General features: G+C 39.3%; 2 protein-coding genes across 3 annotated transcripts; both read right to left on the reverse strand.

Moving 5' to 3' along the window:
• Window positions 1–72: 72 nt before the first annotated feature.
• Window positions 73–9100, reverse strand: ppardb (peroxisome proliferator-activated receptor delta b). Its single transcript, XM_026367907.1, has 8 exons — window positions 8677–9100; window positions 6177–6575; window positions 5914–6065; window positions 5669–5807; window positions 5311–5513; window positions 4940–5146; window positions 4605–4848; window positions 73–1922 (listed from the first exon to the last, which is right to left on the reverse strand). The coding sequence occupies exons 2-8, from the start codon at window positions 6514–6516 to the stop codon at window positions 1675–1677; spliced, it is 1533 nt and encodes a 510-aa protein (XP_026223692.1). The 5' UTR covers window positions 6517–6575; window positions 8677–9100; the 3' UTR covers window positions 73–1674.
• Window positions 9101–9861: 761 nt separating this feature from the next.
• Window positions 9862–21100, reverse strand: LOC113167358. Of its 2 annotated transcripts, XM_026367900.1 has the most exons (10): window positions 20961–21100; window positions 19364–19415; window positions 18803–18846; window positions 18096–18230; window positions 17238–17351; window positions 14191–16225; window positions 13716–13820; window positions 12542–12598; window positions 12205–12267; window positions 9862–11477 (listed from the first exon to the last, which is right to left on the reverse strand). In XM_026367900.1, exons 1-10 carry the CDS (start codon window positions 20961–20963, stop codon window positions 11251–11253), a joined length of 2835 nt encoding a protein of 944 aa, XP_026223685.1. In that variant the 5' UTR covers window positions 20964–21100; the 3' UTR covers window positions 9862–11250. The 2 variants fall into 2 exon arrangements, with proteins under 2 accessions (XP_026223685.1, XP_026223686.1); XM_026367901.1 differs by lacking the exons at window positions 18803–18846; window positions 19364–19415; window positions 20961–21100 and having other exon boundaries at window positions 17238–18095; window positions 18167–18275.
• Between the last annotated feature and the right edge of the window lie 1335 nt (window positions 21101–22435).

A 22435-nucleotide genomic window follows, 5' to 3' on the forward strand; every position in this document is an offset into this window, starting at 1 on the left:
AAGTCTTCACGTTTTTGTGAACAAATATGTCAATTCATCACTTACACAGGCATAGAGGTAGCTTACATCAACTTTTTTTTTTTTTTTTTTTTGGTATACTTTCTTATTTTATCCATACACACCCTTTGCTAACTTGGCACATAACACAACAGCCACAAATATCAATCTTGCAATGTGTATCAAAAGCAGGAATTAAGGCAAAACAAGCCAGATTAGATGAGACAGTGGAATAATTTCACAGATTACACAGCAGAGGTAGATAGGGATCAAGACAGAGTAAGAGCACAAGAGGAGACTTCTGAATGTAGACTTGTGCGCCCAGTGCTGACATAACAAAGTCAGCTAAGAAAAGGTATAGTGAAAATTAATACGACATTTTACAGATCATGGAAAAAAAACAGCTCGAAATTGATGAATCCTTGCTACAGTATTTTAAGGCTGTAAGATTCAGTTCCTGTCCATTAAAGACAAATCAGACTTTTACACAAAAAGGACAGTAATCTAGAACTGTGGTAATATCTCCTCCAAAATGATTTATGACACCAATGCTGCATTTTGATTTTGAACCATCATTGCTTTTGCCAATAACGATATTAAGGTACAGTATTTTGGTTGGTTTTACATAAATCCTACTAAGGCGTTAAATCCAAATTCTTCATCAAGGAAAAAGTTTGGTGGTAGGCTCGATGATATATTTGGTACAACCTAAACTAAATATGCAGGCATGTCATACAAAAACAAAATGAGAATTCATGTTTTGCCCTTAGAAATATGATCAACAATTACAAATAATTAGTAACATAATTACACAGAATAAACTAAGATAGTCTGCATGTCAGAAAATAAGAAAGAAAAACATGCTGTCCCTTGTACTTTAACAGGTCATGTGTTTATAGTGTCAGTTGAAGAAATAAAATCTGTGCAGCATAGTCTGTTAGTTCCCACTTGGGTAGATGGCTTTAAGACAAAACCTAAATGATGTGGACTTCTACATTTATTGACAAATGGAAATGGTATTGCACAGCTCTACACTGCTGGAGCCAGCCCAGTTTGTGTTTAATAAACCAAATGGCAAAGAGAGTGACCATTGATGTTGATGGTGATGACGATGTAAACAAAAACCAAATTGTGCATTTTCAGTTTCACCAAAAGTCTTGAGAATAATTACTCCACTGTAGACATTGGTGTTTTAAGAAACTTTTGCACAGAACAAACTGACAGCTCTTTTCTACTTCATCTTTTTTCCCCTGGGCTAGGAACATGACAAGCTTTCCCTTTACAGTACAACACAGCTGAGGTGAGCGAGGAGAAGCTCTCTCTAGACACTGCTCAGGGATTGGCTTTGCTATTAGGAAGAAATAGGAGCAGCTTTGGTGAGAAAACATATCATTCTCTCTGTTAAGTGACCGTTGTGGGAAACTTGGATTTGCAGCAAATGATTCCAGATGCTCATCACAGACACACACAAACACACATGCACACTGTGCGGAAGGTAATGCTGACAATGTGAAGACTCTGCTGATTGTGTTAGCCCTACCACGTGACTTTTCTTCATCTTCACGTTAAAATCCATGCCCGTATGTGGAACAGTGCTTGTACTGAATGCAGTGTATTATTATAAAGGTAAATTCAGTCTGTAACAGTATTGCTAAAAGCAGTCTGTGCTGGAGAATACTAATACATGTCTTTATAGATCTCCTGTAGTAGAGGGTGGAGAGAGGTCTCCGACTCAGTTTTTTTGATCTTTTGGACAAGCTGAGCGTTCTCAGTAACCAGCTGACGGAGATCCGCCATCTTCTGCAGCAGCTTGGGGAAGAGGTAGACAGAGTCAGAGTGATTAGCTTGGAGGTGGAGGTCCAGAGCCTGGAGGATGTTGTCCTGACTCTGCTCCACCTGCTTCACGTTCATCAGCCCGGGACGATCTGTGAGAACAAGAAAAGACACCGAGGGACAACATATTATGAGTCACAGTTTATACTGTTAAAACACACGGGTACTCTGCAGGGTTCACTACATTAACTTTAAGAACTTTTTCATACTGTTCTGGACTGACAAGGACGTCATCAGGACTGCTACTAAAAGCCTGAATGACTAACACCACAGACGCTGTGATGTCATATAGCGGGTACGAACACACACCAAGCAACAATGACAAACGTCTGCTGACAGGTAAACTCTGGCGATTAGGGTTGGTAAAGGAAGAGGCATTCAGGAGCGGGGACAGGCACAGCTTTATAGAGGCCAAATACAGGTTTAACAGTACAGTGAGGGATGTTAAACAGTTGTGTGCAATTCTCAGCTAACAACTACTGTCTGCATCTGTCTGGAGACACCTCAGGCAGATCATGAACCATAAACCTGAAGTAGCCCCTCTCCATTAACAACTTTCGCCTGGTTGTTAATAAAACTTGAATGAGTTTTACTGTTGATTTGAAAGACAATAGGGAAAGTCCTGACACCATTCTCCATAAACCTGGCAATCAGCTCCAGCTGTCTGGCTGAGGCTCCCCTACCACAGCAGGAGCATTGGCCCCTCATGCCCCTCCTCCACCTCCCCCTTCCATAACAACAATCCTCACCATTGCAGAGAGGGATGTCAACAGGTTGTGAGACAGAAACACCCTAAAGCAGCTGGATCAGACCACTGAAGCCCTGGGATGACCGATCATGTGTGCATATTAACAAGATGTGAGTAGGCAAATAAGCACCAAACACACTTGAGTATAGAGGCTGAGAGGTTCTTGGGGATCTGGGGGGGACTCTCTGATTTGCCTGTGGGAGGGGCATTTTTGGATGGCATGACTAAAAGGGGTCAGACACTCTTTTCCTGGCCTGAGATGTAGACTTTTGGTTTCATTTCAGGTCCTTCTGGAGGGAGATTCTTAGACATTTGTGGGACACAGCTCTGTTATTGTTCCCTGAACAAGCAGTGAAAGGGGGGAGGGGAGGGCTTCTTTCCGTCAATAATCACTGCCACAGTATGTTCAGCTCTAGATTGTTCTCTACGCACCATTACACCACATACTCAGCCTTTACACTGTAAGCGCACTTGTCTTAATTTACAAGACCAATTAAAGTGATGTTATCAGCAAACTTAAGTTGACTGAGTCACTTTGGGAGGTGTAGTTGTTGGAGTCCAGAGATTAAAACAGAGGATCACGCACACAGCCCAGATCCTGTGATAAGGAAGAGGGTTGGAGATGTGGTCCCCCACTCGGACATATTGCATCCTGTTGGACAAGAAGTCATGTTTCCAGAGGCAGAGTGGGGTGGGTGATGTTGGTGCTGCAGTTTGTTGTTGAATTTAAGAAAGAAGAGAACTGAAGGTGGTATGGAGAGACTGGGTGGGGAAAATGTTTTGCTTGGCTTGTGAAATGCTTTGGATAAAAGCGTCTGCCAAATGATCAAATGTAAATGTAAGTTGGAAGAGGAGAAGACCTTTTGTCTTTCAAATCTGTTTACAAATTCCCTTGTGAGTGGCTTTGGATAAAAGTGTCTGCCAAATTACTAAATGTAAATGTAAAATGTAAATGTAAGATGGAAGAGGAGGAGACCCTTTGTCTTTCAAATCTGGCACAGAACGTGTTAAATCAATTTGCCAGAATAGATTGTGATGCAGCCTGCAGGCACTGTGTTTTGTCTCTAGTTACTGTTTTTAGCCTTTCACATAACACTCAAGAGACATTTAATGACAATTTCTTCAACGTTGTTTCTTTGTTTAGAGAATACTTGGCCTTCTTCTGTGACTCCCTGTTACAATTTATGTTGGTGTCCTCTCTTTCCTCAGATCAGCTGTGTGAACCAGGGCTTACTGTTGCAGTGCATGTTTATTTTCATACAACTCTCGCCTGTATGACAACGAACAAGTTGAATAAGAGATTGGCATAGTTGCCGAGGGAATATCTGGCTGACCTGCAGTCATCAGTGAAGACAAACTAATGTGGAGAACAAATGAAGCAACGATAAATTCTAGCTCTAGAGAAGAGGTCTTGCTTGATACTGATAGATCACTACATGCTCCACATATGGTTTTCTATAGAGGTTGTAGACATAGTATGTTTACTTTTACATTTAGTTATTTAGCAGACGCTTTTATCCCAAGCGACTTGCAAGTGAGGAACAAGGTGCAAGGCAAAGTCAGGGTAAGCGTTAGGAGGTCTTGCCTAAGGACTCCTATTGGAGTAGGCCAGAGCCAGGATTCGAACCCCCAGTGTTGGGGAAAGCTGCAGATACACATCAGGAACAGATTTATTCAGCTATGTCTCTGTTAAACAGTAAACTGTTGCTCAAACTTTAGTTTGTTCATTTTGTTGGTGAAAAAAAATCCTAACTCTCTTTGCTACTGGCCTGATGGTGCCAACTCAAACTGCACAAAAAGGATTGAACAGCCTCCCTTGTGAATAATCCACTTTACTTTAGTTTCTAAGATTGCAACATGTTTCCTCAAAGCCTGCAATCACACATTTTGTGATTGGAATAACTGCCCTCAGCAAGCCTTTTTATAACTTCTCTAGCTCTATTACTGAAGAAACACCCTGAGCATGACAACAAGCATATACAACATTCTTAGTAATTTACCATACAGTCTCTGTAAACAGTCTCACCTCCACAGAGAATAATGGCAGCAACAAACAGGGCCAGGTCACTGTCATCCAGTTCCAGAGCATTAAACTTGACAGCAAACTCAAATTTGGGCTCCATGATTTCACTGAAGGGCTTCCTTAGGCTGCGCAGAAACTCTCGGGTCACGAAGCCTTTACCATTAGCCACCAACAGTCCATCTTTGTTCATGAGAGATGGTAGCATAGCAAATATGGCCTCATGCACACCATACTTCAGTAAAGTCACCTGCAGAAATAATACAAGCAATTATACATCAGTGGCTTCCAAAGCAGCCACATACAAACCCAGTGTAGCACCCTGAAGAGACAGATCTCACCTGGTCATTAAGAAAGAGGTCCACAAACCCTGGAATGCACTTGGCAAACTCAGTGAGTTCTCGCACAGTCTCCACCGTAGTGCACTGGCAGCGGTAGAACACGTGGACCCCAATCTCCTTGGTCAGGGGAGCACCAGGAACTAACTGGCTCCATACTACTCCACTTTCTGCCTTCCAGAGAGTGTCCACGTCATAGATCACAAATGGCTACAGGGAGAACAAAAGGGCATTTCTCTTGAACAGCCTTCTCCTACAGAAATTACTACAGTAACTAGAGTTTAACTGGTATTTGAAGTGTGTTGTAAACGATGATAATCATCTATTACTAAGACTTCATTATTTTCAAAATAGCGTAAAAGGTGGTAACGTACCGCAGTGCTGCTAGTTTTGCCCATCAGGATGCTGCGGGCCCTCTTCTTCGTCATACTGAGGTTCTTTAAGTATGCTGTGTTGACTTGCTTGGCCAAAGTCTTCAGGTCTGAGCCGCCTGGTTTGCCGACCTTCTGCTCTTCAGCAAGCAGGCCTGCTACCAGCTTCTTCCTCTCCGCCTCAGGCATGCGTCCATATCGAATTGCTGAAGAGAAAAACAGTACACACAACTCTGCTAAAGCCCAACCCTAGTCATTACATTAGGTTTAAGTCATGGATTAGCAAAATCCATCAATCAACTTTAATTTTGTTCTTGAGCTAATTTATGAAGTTTATTTATTAGAAGATTTTCCCTCTCACCATCATGGGACATTCCCAAAGACAGGCACTTCTGGAAGCGACAATATTGGCACTTGTTACGATTCTTCTTCTGAATCTTGCAGGAGCGCTCACAACGCTCATATTCCAGTTTCATTCGCACAGTTCGCCGGAAAAAGCCCTGAATGAGAAACAAAGCAGCTGGTTCAGGAAATAATACTGAACTGAGCAAGTTATCACACTTTAGATTCTTATTATGATGTTATACTGGACACAAACTGTTTCACCTTGCAACCCTCACAGGCATGCACGCCATAGTGGAAGCCAGAGGCCTTGTCCCCGCAGACCTTACACTCTACGCTGATCCCAGACCCTGTGCTGTCTTCTCGGCCAAGACGCAGCTGTTCTGACAGCGAGGGTGATGAGGTATGCGACAGGTCTGGAGTAAAAACATGCATCAATATGAATGATCAAGAATACATTTTCATCTAATCATGTCATGCTCCCTTTCTCAAAAAGAAGATGTGTAATTGTCAGATAAAGGTTTTACCTGTGTAGCTGGATGCTGCGCTATTGTTTTGCTTGCTGTGATTGTTCGGCTCCTTATCCAGATTCTCCTTGTCTTTTTTTTTCTGGTCCCCTTTCAGGCCTTTAGAGGCAGGCAAAACATTTTTATCCTCCTTGTCCTCCTCATCCTCACTCTCCCTGGTTCTTAACTCTTGCAGGTCTGTCAGCTCTGACACGCTTGTCCCCCCACAGCTGTCTGAACCTCCTAACTCTCCCTCTGGTGGCGTCCAACTGACATCAGCCGTTTCCTGGGGAGACTTGGGCTCGCAGTAGCCATTCACCCTCTCATGCTGCTCTGTAGCAGTTTGCTGAAACCCCTCCATGGTTCCTGTTGAAGCTGACTCAGCGACTCCCCTCCTGTCACGTTGTCATCATAGTGCCACTATTAAAAAAGAGAATAATGTGTTTTCAAATCATGTGTAGCAATATTGAATATTTAGTGCCTACTTGGAGTACATATACAGCAAAAATTACCACACAGCACAGTTAACTGGCTTCAAAAGTATCTTGCTATTTGATCCAGCATGCAAGTGGTTAACAGACCAATTCCAGTGACCAGTCACTAGCAAGACCAACAATAAAGCTTGTTATAACACGTAGATGAGTCATAGTGCTTTCCTAAACGTCAGTTTTTCACGTAAGCACACTGGTAACAACGTTTATTTGGTGTTTCTATTCAGCATTTGGTCTTAGTAATTGAGTTATAACTGAAATAAGTTCCTTACTAATCTTGAATAAACTGTATGTTTATTTAGGTGTCCTTTCCCAGTAAGTCCAGTACTGCTGGATGTGTTTGCACAGTATGGCAATGTGCTTGATACTAATAAGTTTGTGACACCCATATGACAATCTATTGCAACAGTTGCGCAATAAATCCTCCCTTTAAATACATTTTCAGTTTTTGATTAAATTTCTGTTGAATCTCTTTTGGAAAATGTATGGATTCAACTAGGTGATCATTTTCGAATCATTGCTTTAAATGGTGTAGACAAAATAATAGAAACACCTAGTATACCTGAGTATAAAATGTGTTTCTACACATTTCCAAAAAAGCAGGAACAAAAACTGGACATTATCACTTCTACACAGTGAGAATTTATTCCAAAACTGTATAGACTCCATTAGTTTTAGCTTGGTGTATTGACTGTACAAAGGAAATGTACATACACTGTGCTGGATTACCCGCATGGAACGTGGTACAGACAAAGCAAGACAAGGAGGAGCATCAGACACATGAATGTTGAGTTACAACATTAACCCAAAGTCTGCTTTACCCCCAGATCGGTCAGGCACCATGGGACGGTTACCATGGCATAAAGAGTTCGACAAAATCTCTGTTGGTAAGCAAAAATGGAAACTTACAAGATGTACAAGATATCCCATGTCTGGATACGCTGCCTTCATATTAGGCATGTATCATGGCATCATAACCCAGCCAAGAATGTATCATGATGAATGTTATCTTCAGGTTCAGATGTCCAATTATTATTATTTATTTTTTTTTACATAACCGCATAATGAATTACGCACAAAATTACTCGATTTCTGTTGCATTCTTGTAAAAGAGATAATGCATCTACTTAGATTTCCTTGTTAAATAATAACAATCTAAAATGTAAATACATATAACAATGACAGGCCTTCATCTGTGAACACAGGTCCCAAAACACAAGACACCAACACCAAACAGTATTTTAGCCTGAAATTAAACATTTCCATCTGTTCTCCACTATCTTAAAAAGTCAACTTTGTCTCTACCAGAGACATCTGTATTATTGTTTGCTTCGCTCCCATGGTAGGGTGCACAGTGTACTTGGTGGGTGCTTTGATGGGACAGCGTTCATGCACTATGTACACACTGAGCAGCGATCTGTGGTGCAGGCGGTGGGGGAGAGGGCTGTCGGGGTAGGGGTTACATATTTGCCCCGGGGCCCTCTAGCGGATTAATCTGTCCATGAACGTAACTGTGCCCTCATAAACATTCACAGAGTCTACACATTACGGCTTCATGAATGTTTTCTGCCATTACAAGATGTCCCGCTGTGGAACAAAGTCTAAACTGTGTTTTCAAAACATTTCTAGGAAAACAAAACACCCGAGGTGAGCTAACTGGGTCTGTCACGACTTGTCGTCCAGCCGACAACCTGTCACACTGGTTCTCGGAAACATTTGCTAATTTTACTGGGAATTGTACGAAATACTAACAGAGCTGTAGCTGGACACAACGCTAAGCATCCGAGAGAGGTAAGGACGGCTAAGTTATAGACGTGTCCACCCTCAAACTTTTTTAATGAAAGTGAAAACAACATTGGTCGTGTATCCGAGCAGCTAGCCTGTCAATCGGCACCGCTAGCTAAGTTAGCTAGTTAGCTGCGGCTACTAACCTTGAATGTTGACCGAGTAGTACTAGCTGTTAGCGTGGCTGACCCACATTCCCGTGTGTGCCTTTAAATGCTGTTAGCCCGGTTGCAAACTTAGCTTACCTCTCCCAACAGTGCTGCTGATTCAGAAAGGTTTACGCTACGAGAAATTGCCGACAGGCTAAATAAACACGTAGCGAAAACAGTCCAGAGTCCCGTCCGGGATCGATCCGCTGTTGACAAGTTGTTTGAAGTCAGCAGCAGGAGTTAGCTAGCAGCGGGAGCTAACGTCAGACTAACACAAACTTATCCTTTAGCCTGGTCCAGGCCTTCAGGAACAAACCCGAGTGGCACACCGCTGAGCTCCAGAGGACAGGCGGTCTGGACACGTTTGTTAGCTACCATATCACATGGAGATAAGCACAGTTAAGTGATAATCCCTCCCCGACTCTCTCCTTGTTGTTCCTAGCTGTGCTCTGCTTGGCTTGGCTTCACCCTCCTCCTCCTCCTCCTCCTCCTCTCCGTCACATGCCAGGACACAGCGCCACCCCTCCACACACACACACACACACACACACACACATACACGTTTTTCCAGCCTGGTGGGGACTATTTTTTTCTTCCAGACTAGCAGGTTACGCATGGGGACACCATGTTTCTGAATGTAATAAAGGCATTATGAAGGCATTTTCATAATTTACAATTTTTTTAGAGACAAAAAATCTACTTTGGTACCAAAATCTATGAAATTTACAGGGTTCCCTTTTTGTCAGGTTTTTCCATCCTGGTGGGGACACCGCTATTGTTTTTTATAACAAACCACCACCAGGTGACACTGTTATGCATTTACCCGTAGAGGATTTATTAATGCAAATTTAAAACCCAGTTTAATAGAGGGTAAGTTTATGATCAGTAGTTTCATAATCAAAAAACTTTCTTTAAAAGGTTTGTTGAATTTAATACAATGGCTTTTGCTTCATATATATATATATATATATATATATATATATATATATATATATATATATATATATATATATATATATATATATATATCCTTTTCTAATCTACCATTACCCCTTGTATTTGTCAAATAATGTGCACTGGACACTGGAGAATAAAATATCACAGTACCAGAACTGGTACCACAACAATTAATATTTTACTGTGTAATATGTATTAATTAATTAACTTATTTATTTATATAAATAATGCTTTCAACAAACTACTTTGTTACTACTGATGATTGCATCCAATAATATGACTCATGTATATGACTAATATAATAACAAATTAATTGCAGATTCTACGCATGTATGTCAGACTACATCTGCTCATTCAAGTGGATACCTGTGCTATATTTGAGGAAATTCCCTCACAACACTACTGAAGTATTGTGTTTGCGAGACATACAATCTATAAACATAATAACCTCTGGCCATGGCTGTCACTAGCAAACATAGTTGGGCTAAAAAAAGCTAAACATATGTACCACAGTGCACATACATTTAACATATTTGATTTTATTTGGCCCAAATTGATGTAGTGCCTATAGTTCTTATGTATGCACACATACATATGGTAAAAGTAGTTTCAAGTACAAATGTCAAGTCTCTACAAAAAAAAAATAATTTAAACAGTATAAAAGTTGTTGCTGTTGACATAAATGTCCAAGTCTAATCACAAAGTCTTTGTTTTTCAACAAATTCAAAGGTTGAAATTATGAAAAAGGAAAATAATTAGTAAAAACAAAAAAATAGGCATCAAAGTGGGTTGCATGCAGACTTCTGGAACAAGTCTGAAAATGTGGGGCCAATTTTAACCACTATGAACAATACAGTACTGTATAATAGGGGTGTGCAATATTTATTGTCTGTAATAATCTGTTCTTTTGACAATGAGCAAGCTTACATTATCGTAGCATTATGTCCCAGTTTGCAAACATCAAAAACATATATTCACTGAATTACGAAGCCTAGCGGGATACACCACTGTAAATACACAACTGAAAGTGTATGCAGTGAACTAGAAAACTATCAAACCAAAACAGTGCCAGGAGACAAAATACAGACACTACCACTTGCAGTCAACTATCAGTTATTAATTGCTAGATACAGATCATCCTCAGTCACATGAAAAATGCTGTCCATGGCAGGCCAAAACCAGAAAAGGCACCAGCATAACACACACAGCAGAATCATGCTACAAAAAAAGCCCTACAAAAAAAAAAATAATAATAATAAAAATACTACAGAAGAGGATTAGGGCCACCATAAAACTTCCCATCCCAGAATTCTGGGATTAAAGTTAAACTTAATTAGACAAATTGTTTCAAATTAATTTTGTACTTTAGGTGCCAGCCTATTAGAAAATATTACAGTCCAAAAATCTTTCCTAAATTGTATGATTCCTGTTGGCAAACTCTGATGCAAAAGGTTTCACATTTTGCTATCATCATCGACTTATGAGTACCCAAATGTCATTTGTCAATATTGCACACCCCTGTTGCTTATTTTAGCCACCGTTCCACACTCTGGACAACTCGGTTTACAGTAATTGAAAGTAATACTGCCAATCAAATATTAAAATCCAAACATAAAGTACAACAAAAATGGGGAACATATAATACTACAGGTACAGTACAGTATCTGTACTTGTTTAATCCATCTCTCAGCAATAGTGGAGAAATGTAAATGCTTACCTTCTTTTCATAGATTCTCGCTTTAAAGCGTCAATGCGATTTTTTACATAAAATTTAACTCCCTCCCAAGTTCTCCCCTTTAATGCTACTGGGGATGTCTCTATGCACTTCAGACATTCTGCTTTCCCAGGAACCTTGCCAGAGCTGATGTAGTCCATCAGAGTCATCTCCACAGCCTGGATTTCATCTTCAGTCCACTTTCTTCTTTTGTTTTGTGATAACTCTGCATAAAGTAGAAAGAAACTGTGTTTAAAAAATAATAGCATATAATGTTGATGTGCAGTTACATTATCCACAATGAAACTCAATTGATAAAAGGTGACAACAATAACAGTATACACAACACAGTGTTCATCACAAAAATTGAAGAATTTCATGGTGGTGGCAGCAGGGGATGGGGTGAAGTAGTACATGCAAATAAGTATATTTGTGCAAAAGAATACATACATCATTTACATTCATTGGTCACTTTAAACACCTACATTCCAGATTTAGAACAAGTTAGAACAAAATTGGATTTGACTCATTAACATGATATGAACATTTGAACTCTGACATTATGAAAATGACAGGTGGGCTCATGGTTTTTACTAGAGAAGATCTCTCACTCAAGAGTTTTTCCAGACAAAATTACAGAGACACCCAATCATTCAACATTGTTCAGAGGTATTACAGTACACATTATGTTCTACATATACCACTGTTGCCCATCTGTCCACCAACTCAAACCAACACCACACAGATCAAAAATAGCACGTTTGCTGTCATCAGGGAATTAAAATTGGTGTCTAATCCTGTTTTAAAAAGTAAACAAGTAACCTACAGGTATCTATGGTAGAGCACAAGATAAAATGTCAACTAGTTAATTGATTACAAATGGTGTTTTCAGACATCTAGAGCCAAAGTGTCAATAATACCAGAAACACAAGTGGAAACCTTGAACAGCTTACCCTTTGTGGTGTGCGACCTGCCAGAGACCTCACAGACAGGTGGCATCTCTTCATCTGACCTTCCTATTACAGACACATAAACAGACTTTCAATACATGCAGTCAAAATAACTGTTGGTGCTCACAGAATAAACTTTTCTTCTGTATTTCCTGTGGTTTAAACAAACAATATCAGGTAAAGAAACTGTAAATAAAAATGACAGAAACAAAGTAAAAAGTATCGTAATCACAAAAGCTAACAATTGCACTGGACAGTATGCACTCTTTACAAGTGACAAACGTCATCTAAAATGTCCATAATCATTGCTTTTCTTTCCAAATACTAAAAAGAATACTACCTGTGGCTGGATATAGATGTTTGTTTTGTTTAGAAGTAGATCCAGTAGTCGATCTGTCTGTAAAAACAAAATTAAAAAAATATATATCGCTTTTAGTAAATGAATATTCAACAGTGAAAGCAGTCCATAGGCATAGGTGCGTAGACAATGCTCTTTAAATCTTTATGAATGCAAATTAAGAACTTAACACCAGTGGTGGAATAATTAATCACATGATTTACTGAAGTAAAAGCACTAAATAAAATGTTCGTTAAAAGTATGAATTATAACATTAATGTAGTATATAATTATAGTATAAAATTGAATTGAATAGTTAAACAATTTAAAGAAAAATATAAAAATAAGTTAATATTTTCTGTGTGACTGTTTAGGTGGATATTGAAAGTGATATTAAAATATTTTGTATTCAGCTAAAACTGATTACTTTCATTACTAATGAATCTGCTGATTATTTTCTCCTTCAAGTGACTGGGTTCATCTAAATTAGAAAATAGTGAGCTATACATTCAAAGATTCTCTAAATGAGTAATAAAATATAAGAGGTTTTCAGAAATTATTTCAAGACCACATTTTATGATCAATACTACATGTTTAATCAATGTTGATTCAAGTTCTGAATGCGACACACACTTTGGGGGAATATGTGAGAGGTGTTTCTTTCTCTTGCAGCCATCTTGCATCTAAATATTTGGCTAAATATTAGTTGTCGACAAATATGAGTTGTTTTTTTTTAAGCCGTTGGCCATGGTGATTTTGGGTGGCTAATATGTTTTTATTTGTTTGTTCATTTTTGCATCACATAAAATACAAAATAAAAGTTACAAATTACAGCTAAACAGATATAGATGACCTACACTAAATGGTTCACTAGTCCTACTTTAAGGAATGGCCATGCTGTGCTCTAAATCCGCTAATGACAAGAAAAGAGGACATATCTAATGTCTGGATGATTTTATATAATTTGCGAGCATTAGGGAGCTGTGAAAGTGTGAGACCCCTTGGAAAGTCCAAAAGAGGTGGAGTGTTTGTTACTCTGAAAGTCTGCTTCTTTAACCACTGCAACCCTACAAACACAGTATTATCTAGTACGTCTTTCCCTCCTTGTGATTCATCTGCAAATGCTCTTATGGTAATCCCATACCACAGCAACTGCCTAGCAATTCACCACTTATACCTGATGATTGTGTAGATGAAAGTGAAGCTGATGATGCAGTATCTGTGACACTTGTGGCATCCTCATCTTCTGTGTCAGATGCATCACTGTCCACAGCTATATTCTCTGGGAAACACAGCAACCACATGGAAACAAATATTAAGACAGCACATGAACAAGATTAAGAAATCAATATTGCATAAAAGGGAATATAACATTTGTGGTCTCCTACTAAATTTCCTCAAACTTTCATGAGAAATGAAACACTCAAACCTAACAAGGGTGCCATGAATCTACTTCCAGAAATACATACATACATACATATATTAGTTGTGCTTGTATATAAACAGTCTTACTAGACTAGGGTCTGTACATCTGCTAATGCATTATTTTCAATGTACTGCATTGCTACCCATCTGCTGGCTATGATATTGCTTTAATTTGAATTACTATTACTTTGGTTTTAAATACATACATTTGCACAGGCCTGTTTTACCTCGTGGATCAATGTTGATCTCATCAAGATTCTTTCCTTTGAATTCAGACAGCTGTCCTCGTTCCAGAGCCATAAGAACTTTACTTATTTTTGCCAGTTGTAATGTCCCTTCAGGCAGCCTGTAATATTGGCGATGCACTCTGATATCGTGGCCAAGGAAGTCCGCAAGGTCATCCATTTCGTTGTCCTTCAAGTTGAGGACCTTAGACATAGTGGCCATGTGCTTCCTCAACTTGGTGGAGGACAAGGCTTCTGGATGCTTTGCCCCACAGCTTTGAGCAATCTGCCGTATGACATCTGATCCTCTGAAGTGACTGAGTGTTTGTGGTCTCCCAAACATGAAAGGATTCTCATCCAACACATCACAGCTGCGGCGAGTCTTGACAAGTAATTCCATTGATGTCAGTATATCAGGTGTGAGGAGAATGGGGACCTTTCTTCCACGTTTGCCTCTTATCTCTATTCGCTGGAAGTGCTTACAAAGCTTCTTCTCAAGGTCAGATAAAGCAAGTTCTACATCTGGATGAGTCGAGGACGTGTCTCTCAATGTAAAAGAATTGAGAGACATTTTAGATACCTCTCCTTCTCTTCTTCGGTTGAAGAGTATCACGTCACAGAGTGTGATTTTTGCTAGTTCTACCCAGTGCTTCCTCCTCAGCTCATCTTTGAGTTTTGTTTGGCATTCTACCCGTTGTATGTCGAGATACTGGTGCATCTTCTTTACATCTTCAGCGAAGGGAAGAAGTTGTGGAGCATTCCATTTTGCCTCACTCAAATTCCTGAGGGCCTTGGATGATACACATTCACTCCATTTAGTGTCACAGATTTGCTTGAACACCCGCATATTGTGAATGTTATTCTCGTCACCAGAGATCATTGCTTCACATTCAAGAACATCTGCTACTTTCTTAAGGTTGTGGCCTAACTTCAGTGCCAAAGATGGAGTTTTGTATGTGTTTGTTTCCTCATTCAAGCCAGCCACATTTTTCACAGCCTCAATCACATGAGGGAAATTAGCTGGTACAAAAAAATCTGACATCATCTTCAACTTGCCATTTATCTGTCCTTGGATCAGCAGTCGCCCTGTCTCACGCATTTTCTGTCTGATATAATCATGTTTAGTGACATCATGGCCATGCTTACTGAAGAGATGCTCCCCTAATTTCAGTATACATTTCTCTTTGCGAACAGTATTCGTTATCTCATCATCATGCATACCTTGTACCAATTTCCAAAACTGTGCATTCACATTGTCTGGAACTGGCTCAGCATATTTACATAGAGCCTGAACTCTAGACGTTCCTGGCGGTAAACCTTTAACTTTCCTGCTGAGGTGACATCTCTGCATGTGCCTCCACATTGACCTCCTTTTAAGGTAAGCCTCACAATTTATACAGTGCAAGTAATCACTGGCTTTTACAGGTGCACAGGATTGTTGACGAGGTATCACCATTCCTTTTCCTTCTTTAAGCACCTGATTATTATGGGCACGATTCCCTTTGTTTCGCAATAAACTCAACTGTATTTTTCGTTCTTTAGACCCTACTGGACAAGCAACTGCTCTTGCCACTTCTGGTTTATCTTTGTGTTTTGATTCTAAATGGCGTGCCATTTTGCTGAAAGGCTTAGAGCAAAAAACACAGTAGAACTTCTTGTTGTAGAGTCTGCCACCATGTTCCTTCTTCTTTAAAGTCATGACAGTCACATCAGAACTGTCAGGTGAAGAGGATTCTCTGGTGTCATCACAATCAGATGAAGAGGATTCTTTGGTGTCATTTGCAGTCGGGGATTTATAAGGTGTCCTGCACATTTTCTTCAGTGGCTGGACACCTACTTCCTGAAAGTTGGCTGAAGTTGTTTCCTGTAACTTTCGCTTCTTACTTTTGTGCCGTTTGATGTTTTCTGCCAAACTGTCACTTTCTGCAGAACTGTCAGTTTTTGTTTCTTCTGTAGATCGAGGAACATATTCATCCCCGCTGCTCCCAGAACATGAGAGAGAGTGTTCTGATGTGTAACCAAGCATTTCTCTGGTAAGCTTTAAAAAGAAAAAAAAAAAATCAAACCATCATCAAGTATTTTGCCAAATCACATACATCGCATTTAAAGACCATAGATATTGGCAGATACACCAGTAATAGGAGCAGAAGGGGTGGTGGCAGTATAGTAGTAATTGTAACGGCTATCAGTAATAGTATGTGCAGCTGCAACAGTATGAGTTGCTGCTGTAATAGTGTTGGAAATAGTAATAATAGTAGCTTGCAATAACACATGCTGTAGTATCACTATTGCCACAGTTGGGATTTGAACTACTAACCTTATGGTCATAGTTACTATGTATTATTTTCCATTGCAAAACATTTGACAAACAATGCTATGAAGAATGTAAGTACAATATGCAGGTAAAAGATGAATCTAATGCAATGGTGGAACAGAGTCAAAACAGTCTAGCAGTCATGTCTTGTTACAACTTCCTTTAAACTAGTTACATTAAGTAATAACTTTCCTTTGTTGTATCACATTCACCAAACATCCCTGCGTGGCTCTGTCTGGATATGCTGTCATTGCCAACTGATTAACAATACAGCTTTAATGGTACATTCATTAACTGAGTTGCCATGTCACATAGGTTGGTTTCAAACATCTGGAAAAACTTTCTATTCTCTAAGCTATGTTTAGACACTGTTACTAGTAAACTGTAGACCTTTAGTTACCTTTTTGTTTTCATACTAATGTTAAAAATATGAAAAGCTCTATTTTTTAGGATAAAATATGGTAGTAAAAATGTGTTGATTAATTTTATGTAAACTGGACATATTTTTACATGTATGAATTACCTTTGCAGACCAAAGTGCAATATGCAGGTATGACTGTGAAACAGGTTAGTTATTGCCATAGTATTTCTCAACACCAGGACGATTTTTGTGAAATATTTCCTCCTACTTTCTATTCACCTTGGCATCTATGCAGGCAAACCTGTGACAACAGTCACCTGAGAGGTGCAATGGCATTTCTTACATTAGCATGTGAAGTTGTACAAATAAACTTACAATGACACTGTCAGTCCTTCTGAGCTCAGGTACATTTGGGTCTTTCTCAACATCAGCTGGAGTGAGTTCCAGAATAATTGTGCTCTCACTGTTGCTGGACAATTGTTGTTCATCCTGGGGGGGAAAAAAAATTAAAATTAGAAAATCTTTTACTATTAAACTGTGAAAATATCACAGACTTGAAATCAAAATTATTATGTTGCTAACACACAGATCTCTATGTCAATATTTGTCTAGTGGTGATTTGTTGTGTTGTCTTGCAGCAGTAGCTCTAACAATATCACAGTTGTCCATTTTAAATAAGATGAATCACAATTTCACTTTGATCAGCATAATATAAACTCTAAACAAGGGAATGATTGTTTTTTGCTAAATTTGGAAGAGTAATTGACTAGTGAGCTATGTATCGTCACCTGCTTGACATGTACTCTTGACATGAAAGTATGCATTATTAAGATAAAAAAAAAAAATGTGATTTGGGTTTCCAAACAAACAAAAAAGATCAAGACAAGTTTGAAACCGTTATCACAGTAAAACTCTTCAAGAAAAACTTGTTGCTTGCTCATGTGTTCTTGCAGGATGAGAACACCTTTCTCAACACTACACTGACTAAGACGTTCAGTCGGCATCTTGCTAACCAAACCTTAGCTTCTCTGAAGCTGAAAAAGAAATGTATCAGTGCTATTGCAAACTCCTCTCCTCCAGCTCAAATTGCTGTGTTTTTGACCTTAGCGACCTCAGTGGAGATCTGGAAAAAGTTTCTGAAAGCCAAGACTGACACTGCAAATGTGTCCATACTTCTATGACTTCCATCTGCTCCCTCTAATGTATATTTTAAGAATGCGTGGTACGACTAACCTCTTTGCTCAGGCTCAACAAGGTCCTCTCTCTCTGGTCATTTAACCTCTTGATGTGTGCCTCCTCATAACGTTGTTCACACATATTATGATGCCTTTTCAGATTCTGGAGGCGCCGTAAGTGACGGCTTTGAGACTGCAAACAGAAAACAAGACAAATCCCTTGTTATTTTATAGACTTTTTCCTTTTTTAGCTGCCATGCTTTATTAGAAAAGACGGTGTCTTTACATGCACTCAAGGAACTGGGTAACCATTAACATTAAGTTGTTTAGTGCCATCCAGAAAAAGTTACTCAAGCCAAACCTAAAGAAAGCGTTCACTCGCTTGTCATTACGTAACATTTCTTCATAAGTCCAGTAATGCTGAGTTTTTTAACAATGCTAGTGCTACTACTACCGTCACAATATCAGCTGTTTACACCAGTGACAACTTTTTTTCTCCCGCGACATATGCATGAGAGACATTCAAGCTTCTCCACTGGCACATAAATACTTGCTATGCTATGTGTATACATGGCAAAGTAATCTCAGAGTTCTCTGGAAGAAATCTACATGGGCAAAATCAGGTTTCGCTGATCCCCTACTCCAATTACAAGGACCAGTTTTCGCGTTTACATGACACCCAAGAAGTTAAAGAAATCAGCGTACTCAAGAAAGCCAACTGTAAAATGTTTACTAAAACCCTTGAGCAAAGATGACATATCCTACCTCTTTCTTTTGTTCAGCATCACAGCCATCTGTCATATCAGCAACTGCAAATACAATTACACAAAATGAAATGTTATGTTGGTTTGATCAACCAAAAACGGCAATGTGAGGCTGCAGCAGTGCATTTCATTTACAGTAAAGGTTAATTAAAATAGCTTAAACCCTTGGGAAATTGTTTCATTTGGGTAACACCAATAGTTAAAGCACTGTTTTGGCATAAGCTCCAATTATGCAAAATTCAACATGATTTTTTAATGTATTTTTTTATTGTATTTTCATACAATAAATTTATTAAGATTTAAAACACTATTAATCCTAAATGGAAATTACTGAAAAAAATACAATCTGTTTACCTACAGTGACAGTGGTGTCTCCACTGAACATGTTTGCATTGCAGGTTTTCATCTTCTTAGTGGATGTTTATCCACTAAGAGATCTTAAGAGATTCACCAATGTTTTGCCAGCTAGGAGTGTGAACTTCATGCAAGGGTATAAGCTTGGCTCCAACCACACAACATGACCTCACTATGCCATCATCTCATAATGACTCCCTTGTCTTACCTGTGTGTTCAGTACTGCCAGTGGATACAAAGCTTGGGCCATCCTCCTCTGCCTAAAGGACCGACATTATCATATTATATTTCAATTTCAAGCTTCAATTGTAGACTTTGACTGTATGTTGATGTAGCTAACTTTGTGACACTGAAAATAGCGAGAGGGATGCTGGTCATCATATTCTGACTAAAACTAAATAGTATTTTCTGTTTTTTACACCATCTTTAGTATTAGATTATCCACAGTAAACAATTTCTTCATCTATTCCTCTCTGTAAATTTCTTACTAAAGCACCAAGTCATCACCAACATACCATCTCAAATAATAAAGAAATTGACAAATGATTAAAGATTTTAGCAATAATGCTAGCCATTTATCCATGGGCATTTATTATTACAATAGTAATAGGTGTAACAGATTGTAGAAGTCAAGGATTAGATAATTTTTCGATCATCCCTACCTCCAATAAAATGTTTAAATTTTACATAACATAGTATGGGCTAATGTCTCCAAAGATAAAGCCTAATCAGGTACACATAGCTGAAAATATTTTAGTCCAATAAATCATCACTTATGTGATAAATACACTGAAGTCTTCACTTTAAGAAGTGGGTGAAGTACAAATAGAACACAATTCAGAGAACTGAGTTATCTCTTCATCTACTGCTGATGTTAGTCACTGCTGAGCACACAGTCTGGCAGAGTGTGGGATGCTGTCAGACACAGTACACCTGAATCTGTTCACTTTTAGTTTCAGCGTGTTTATAAAGAATAATTAATAAGGTTGTTGTAATTAACGAGCCTGGAGACGACGGTGGAAGGAGACCGCGCGGTCACACTTTCTGCGAGGTTGTCGCCAGTGCAGTAACTCGCTCTGTATCACGAACTGACGTCTCGGCTCCGTCTGTGTCGGCTGTGCGCGAGGTGCGGAGGAGATGAACTCCGCCCCCGGCTACCGAGACACAGTGACAGCCCCACAGTGACATGTAACTGTATTTCCATGTGGCTGTTCTCTCTCACTGTTCTTTTTAAGTGCTAATAATACGCAATCTAGTTTGTTCCTCGACACCTGTGCACGAATCAATCGCTCGACGACTGATCATGTTATATCAAATAAAGAGGGAGACTGGAGTTTTTCCGCTCCTCCACTGACCATGACATTCACCCCAGCTGCTTTTCGCCATTTACGTGATAATATGATATTTTCACAGCAACTCTGTATGACGACGTTTTTTAGGTATTTTCTGAAAAGCAACACTGGCAGAAAACCCGTGAATTTGGCAATTAATCCGCGGATCAAATTATGAAACCGTGGAGGTTAAACTAATAACGGATAACCTTCGGTCCATTACACTACTACGAAAATAATTTATATAACAAAAAATACATTTTGATTAGTTTCAACTGCGCAGACCAGGTATTAACATCACTTCAATTAGCTAGCTAGCATCGCTGTTAGCTAACATTAGCTAATCAAGCTAGTAAAGTTCCAGTCCCACATTGCATATAACTCGTGTGTTGATTCAACATGCAAACCGCACGCTAGTGAACTGAACAGCACAATATTATAATGGGAGTTTTACTGTAATACCTCAAAACTTACCATTTCAGTCGACGCTCCAAAAACAGCTCCACTCTTCTGTGTCGCATGAGCTCTGTCTGTCCCTTCCGACGGAGCAGGTGTGGTGATCAAAAAGTAGCGCTGGATTTGCTATACGGCGCACACCAAATTAACTCCGCACGTAGTTAGATATAGCACAACAGACACCGGCGGCTCGCGGTGTCTTAAAACAAACAGCAAAATCTCTCGCGCAGCATCCCGCGCTGTGGACAGTAGGGTGGGGGAAGGGCATGGCCTAGGTGGGGACTTCAAATCTCAGGATCCGTGTAACATATCAAGGACTGCTGAGAATAAAACGAGGAACTATAAACATTTCCTGCTCCCTTAAAAATGAAATTACTCAACTGAAATTTGATTTAAACAAACTCACAAAATAACTTAAAACAATGCAGACATGCAGAACTGAAAACAATTTCCAGTATTGTTTTTCCCCTCAGAGAGTGAATGAATACCCAAAACAACTGGTTTGGAAGACTTCATGCATGGCTTGGAAAAATGTATGCTAAATACATAATTCCAGACTAAAAGTGAAAGATTATAAATATTTACATATGAACGAGGTTGAGTTTTCTTTCCCAGTTAAGGGCTATAAAACAGTAAAAAGTTTGCTAGAAAAATTAGAGAATTGTTTTAACCCATTCTGGTATTTATCACTGGTAGAGGTTTAACTACATCTTACCAGGGGACACTAGCAGAGTGGAGCAGTAAGTATTTATATTTTTCACTCAGACCTGCATCCACATACTCTACAAATAGGAAACAATCTACATGTAACTTAAACTGGAGCCTTACAAGCAAAGAAATAAAACAGTTGACTGAAAGCACTGTGGATCCATCTTAGGCATGCTTCAGGCTCGTAGTCTAAGCGATACTGGAGTAAAATTGGAGTGGGACCTCGTGCGACACTTCCTCCTTTTTTAAAAAGCTGCTCTGTCCAAAATCTACAGGCTCCCACTTGCTTTCACTCCTGCTCACACACCTGCTCATGAGCTCTGCACTTGGCACAAAAATCCACTTTGACTAATGGATGAACTGTTTAGAGCTTGTAGGTCAAAGGTCAAGGTCACTGTGACCTCACGTTATACATTTGTGACAAGAACTCAATAATTCATACACTAATCATGACCAGATTTCACACAAAAGTCTAATACGATAAAATGATAGATTTCAACATTTTATATCCTAGGAGGCTGTTTTGCAGTACATTGTGATGTTAGTGAAGGTCATTTTTGACCGTTTGAAACAGAAGTAACCTGGATTGGTTCCTCGATGCCAGCAAAAGTGCTGCACTGGCACCGTCATTACAGAGATTTAGTCACAATGGTTTACCAACCACATGGCTGGTTGATTAGTCAGTGAAACTGGTCTAAATGGTAGCTGTCAGTTCCTATGGCTTAGAGGTAGAGATTTCATTTCACATGACCAACTAAGGAGTACTCCTTGCTGCACTGTCTTTG

The sequence above is a fragment of the Anabas testudineus genome, chromosome 7, assembly GCF_900324465.2.
Source record: "Anabas testudineus chromosome 7, fAnaTes1.2, whole genome shotgun sequence".
NCBI classification, from domain to species: Eukaryota; Metazoa; Chordata; class Actinopteri; order Anabantiformes; family Anabantidae; genus Anabas; species Anabas testudineus.

Excerpts from the sequence above, each read along its gene's own strand:
- ppardb (XM_026367907.1), bottom strand. The coding sequence starts at position 6,516 with ATGGAGGGGTTTCAGCAAACTGCTACAGAGCAGCATGAGAGGGTGAAT. Across the intron at positions 5,147-5,310 it reads GCAAAACTAGCAGCACTGCG|CCATTTGTGATCTATGACGT; the intron begins GTACGTTACCAC and ends TTCTCCCTGTAG. Across the intron at positions 4,849-4,939 it reads ACCTCTTTCTTAATGACCAG|GTGACTTTACTGAAGTATGG; the intron begins GTGAGATCTGTC and ends TTATTTCTGCAG.
- LOC113167358 (XM_026367900.1), bottom strand. Across the intron at positions 18,847-19,363 it reads TGGCAGTACTGAACACACAG|TTGCTGATATGACAGATGGC; the intron begins GTAAGACAAGGG and ends TTGTATTTGCAG. Across the intron at positions 12,599-13,715 it reads TTCATCTACACAATCATCAG|ACAGATCGACTACTGGATCT; the intron begins GTATAAGTGGTG and ends TTGTTTTTACAG.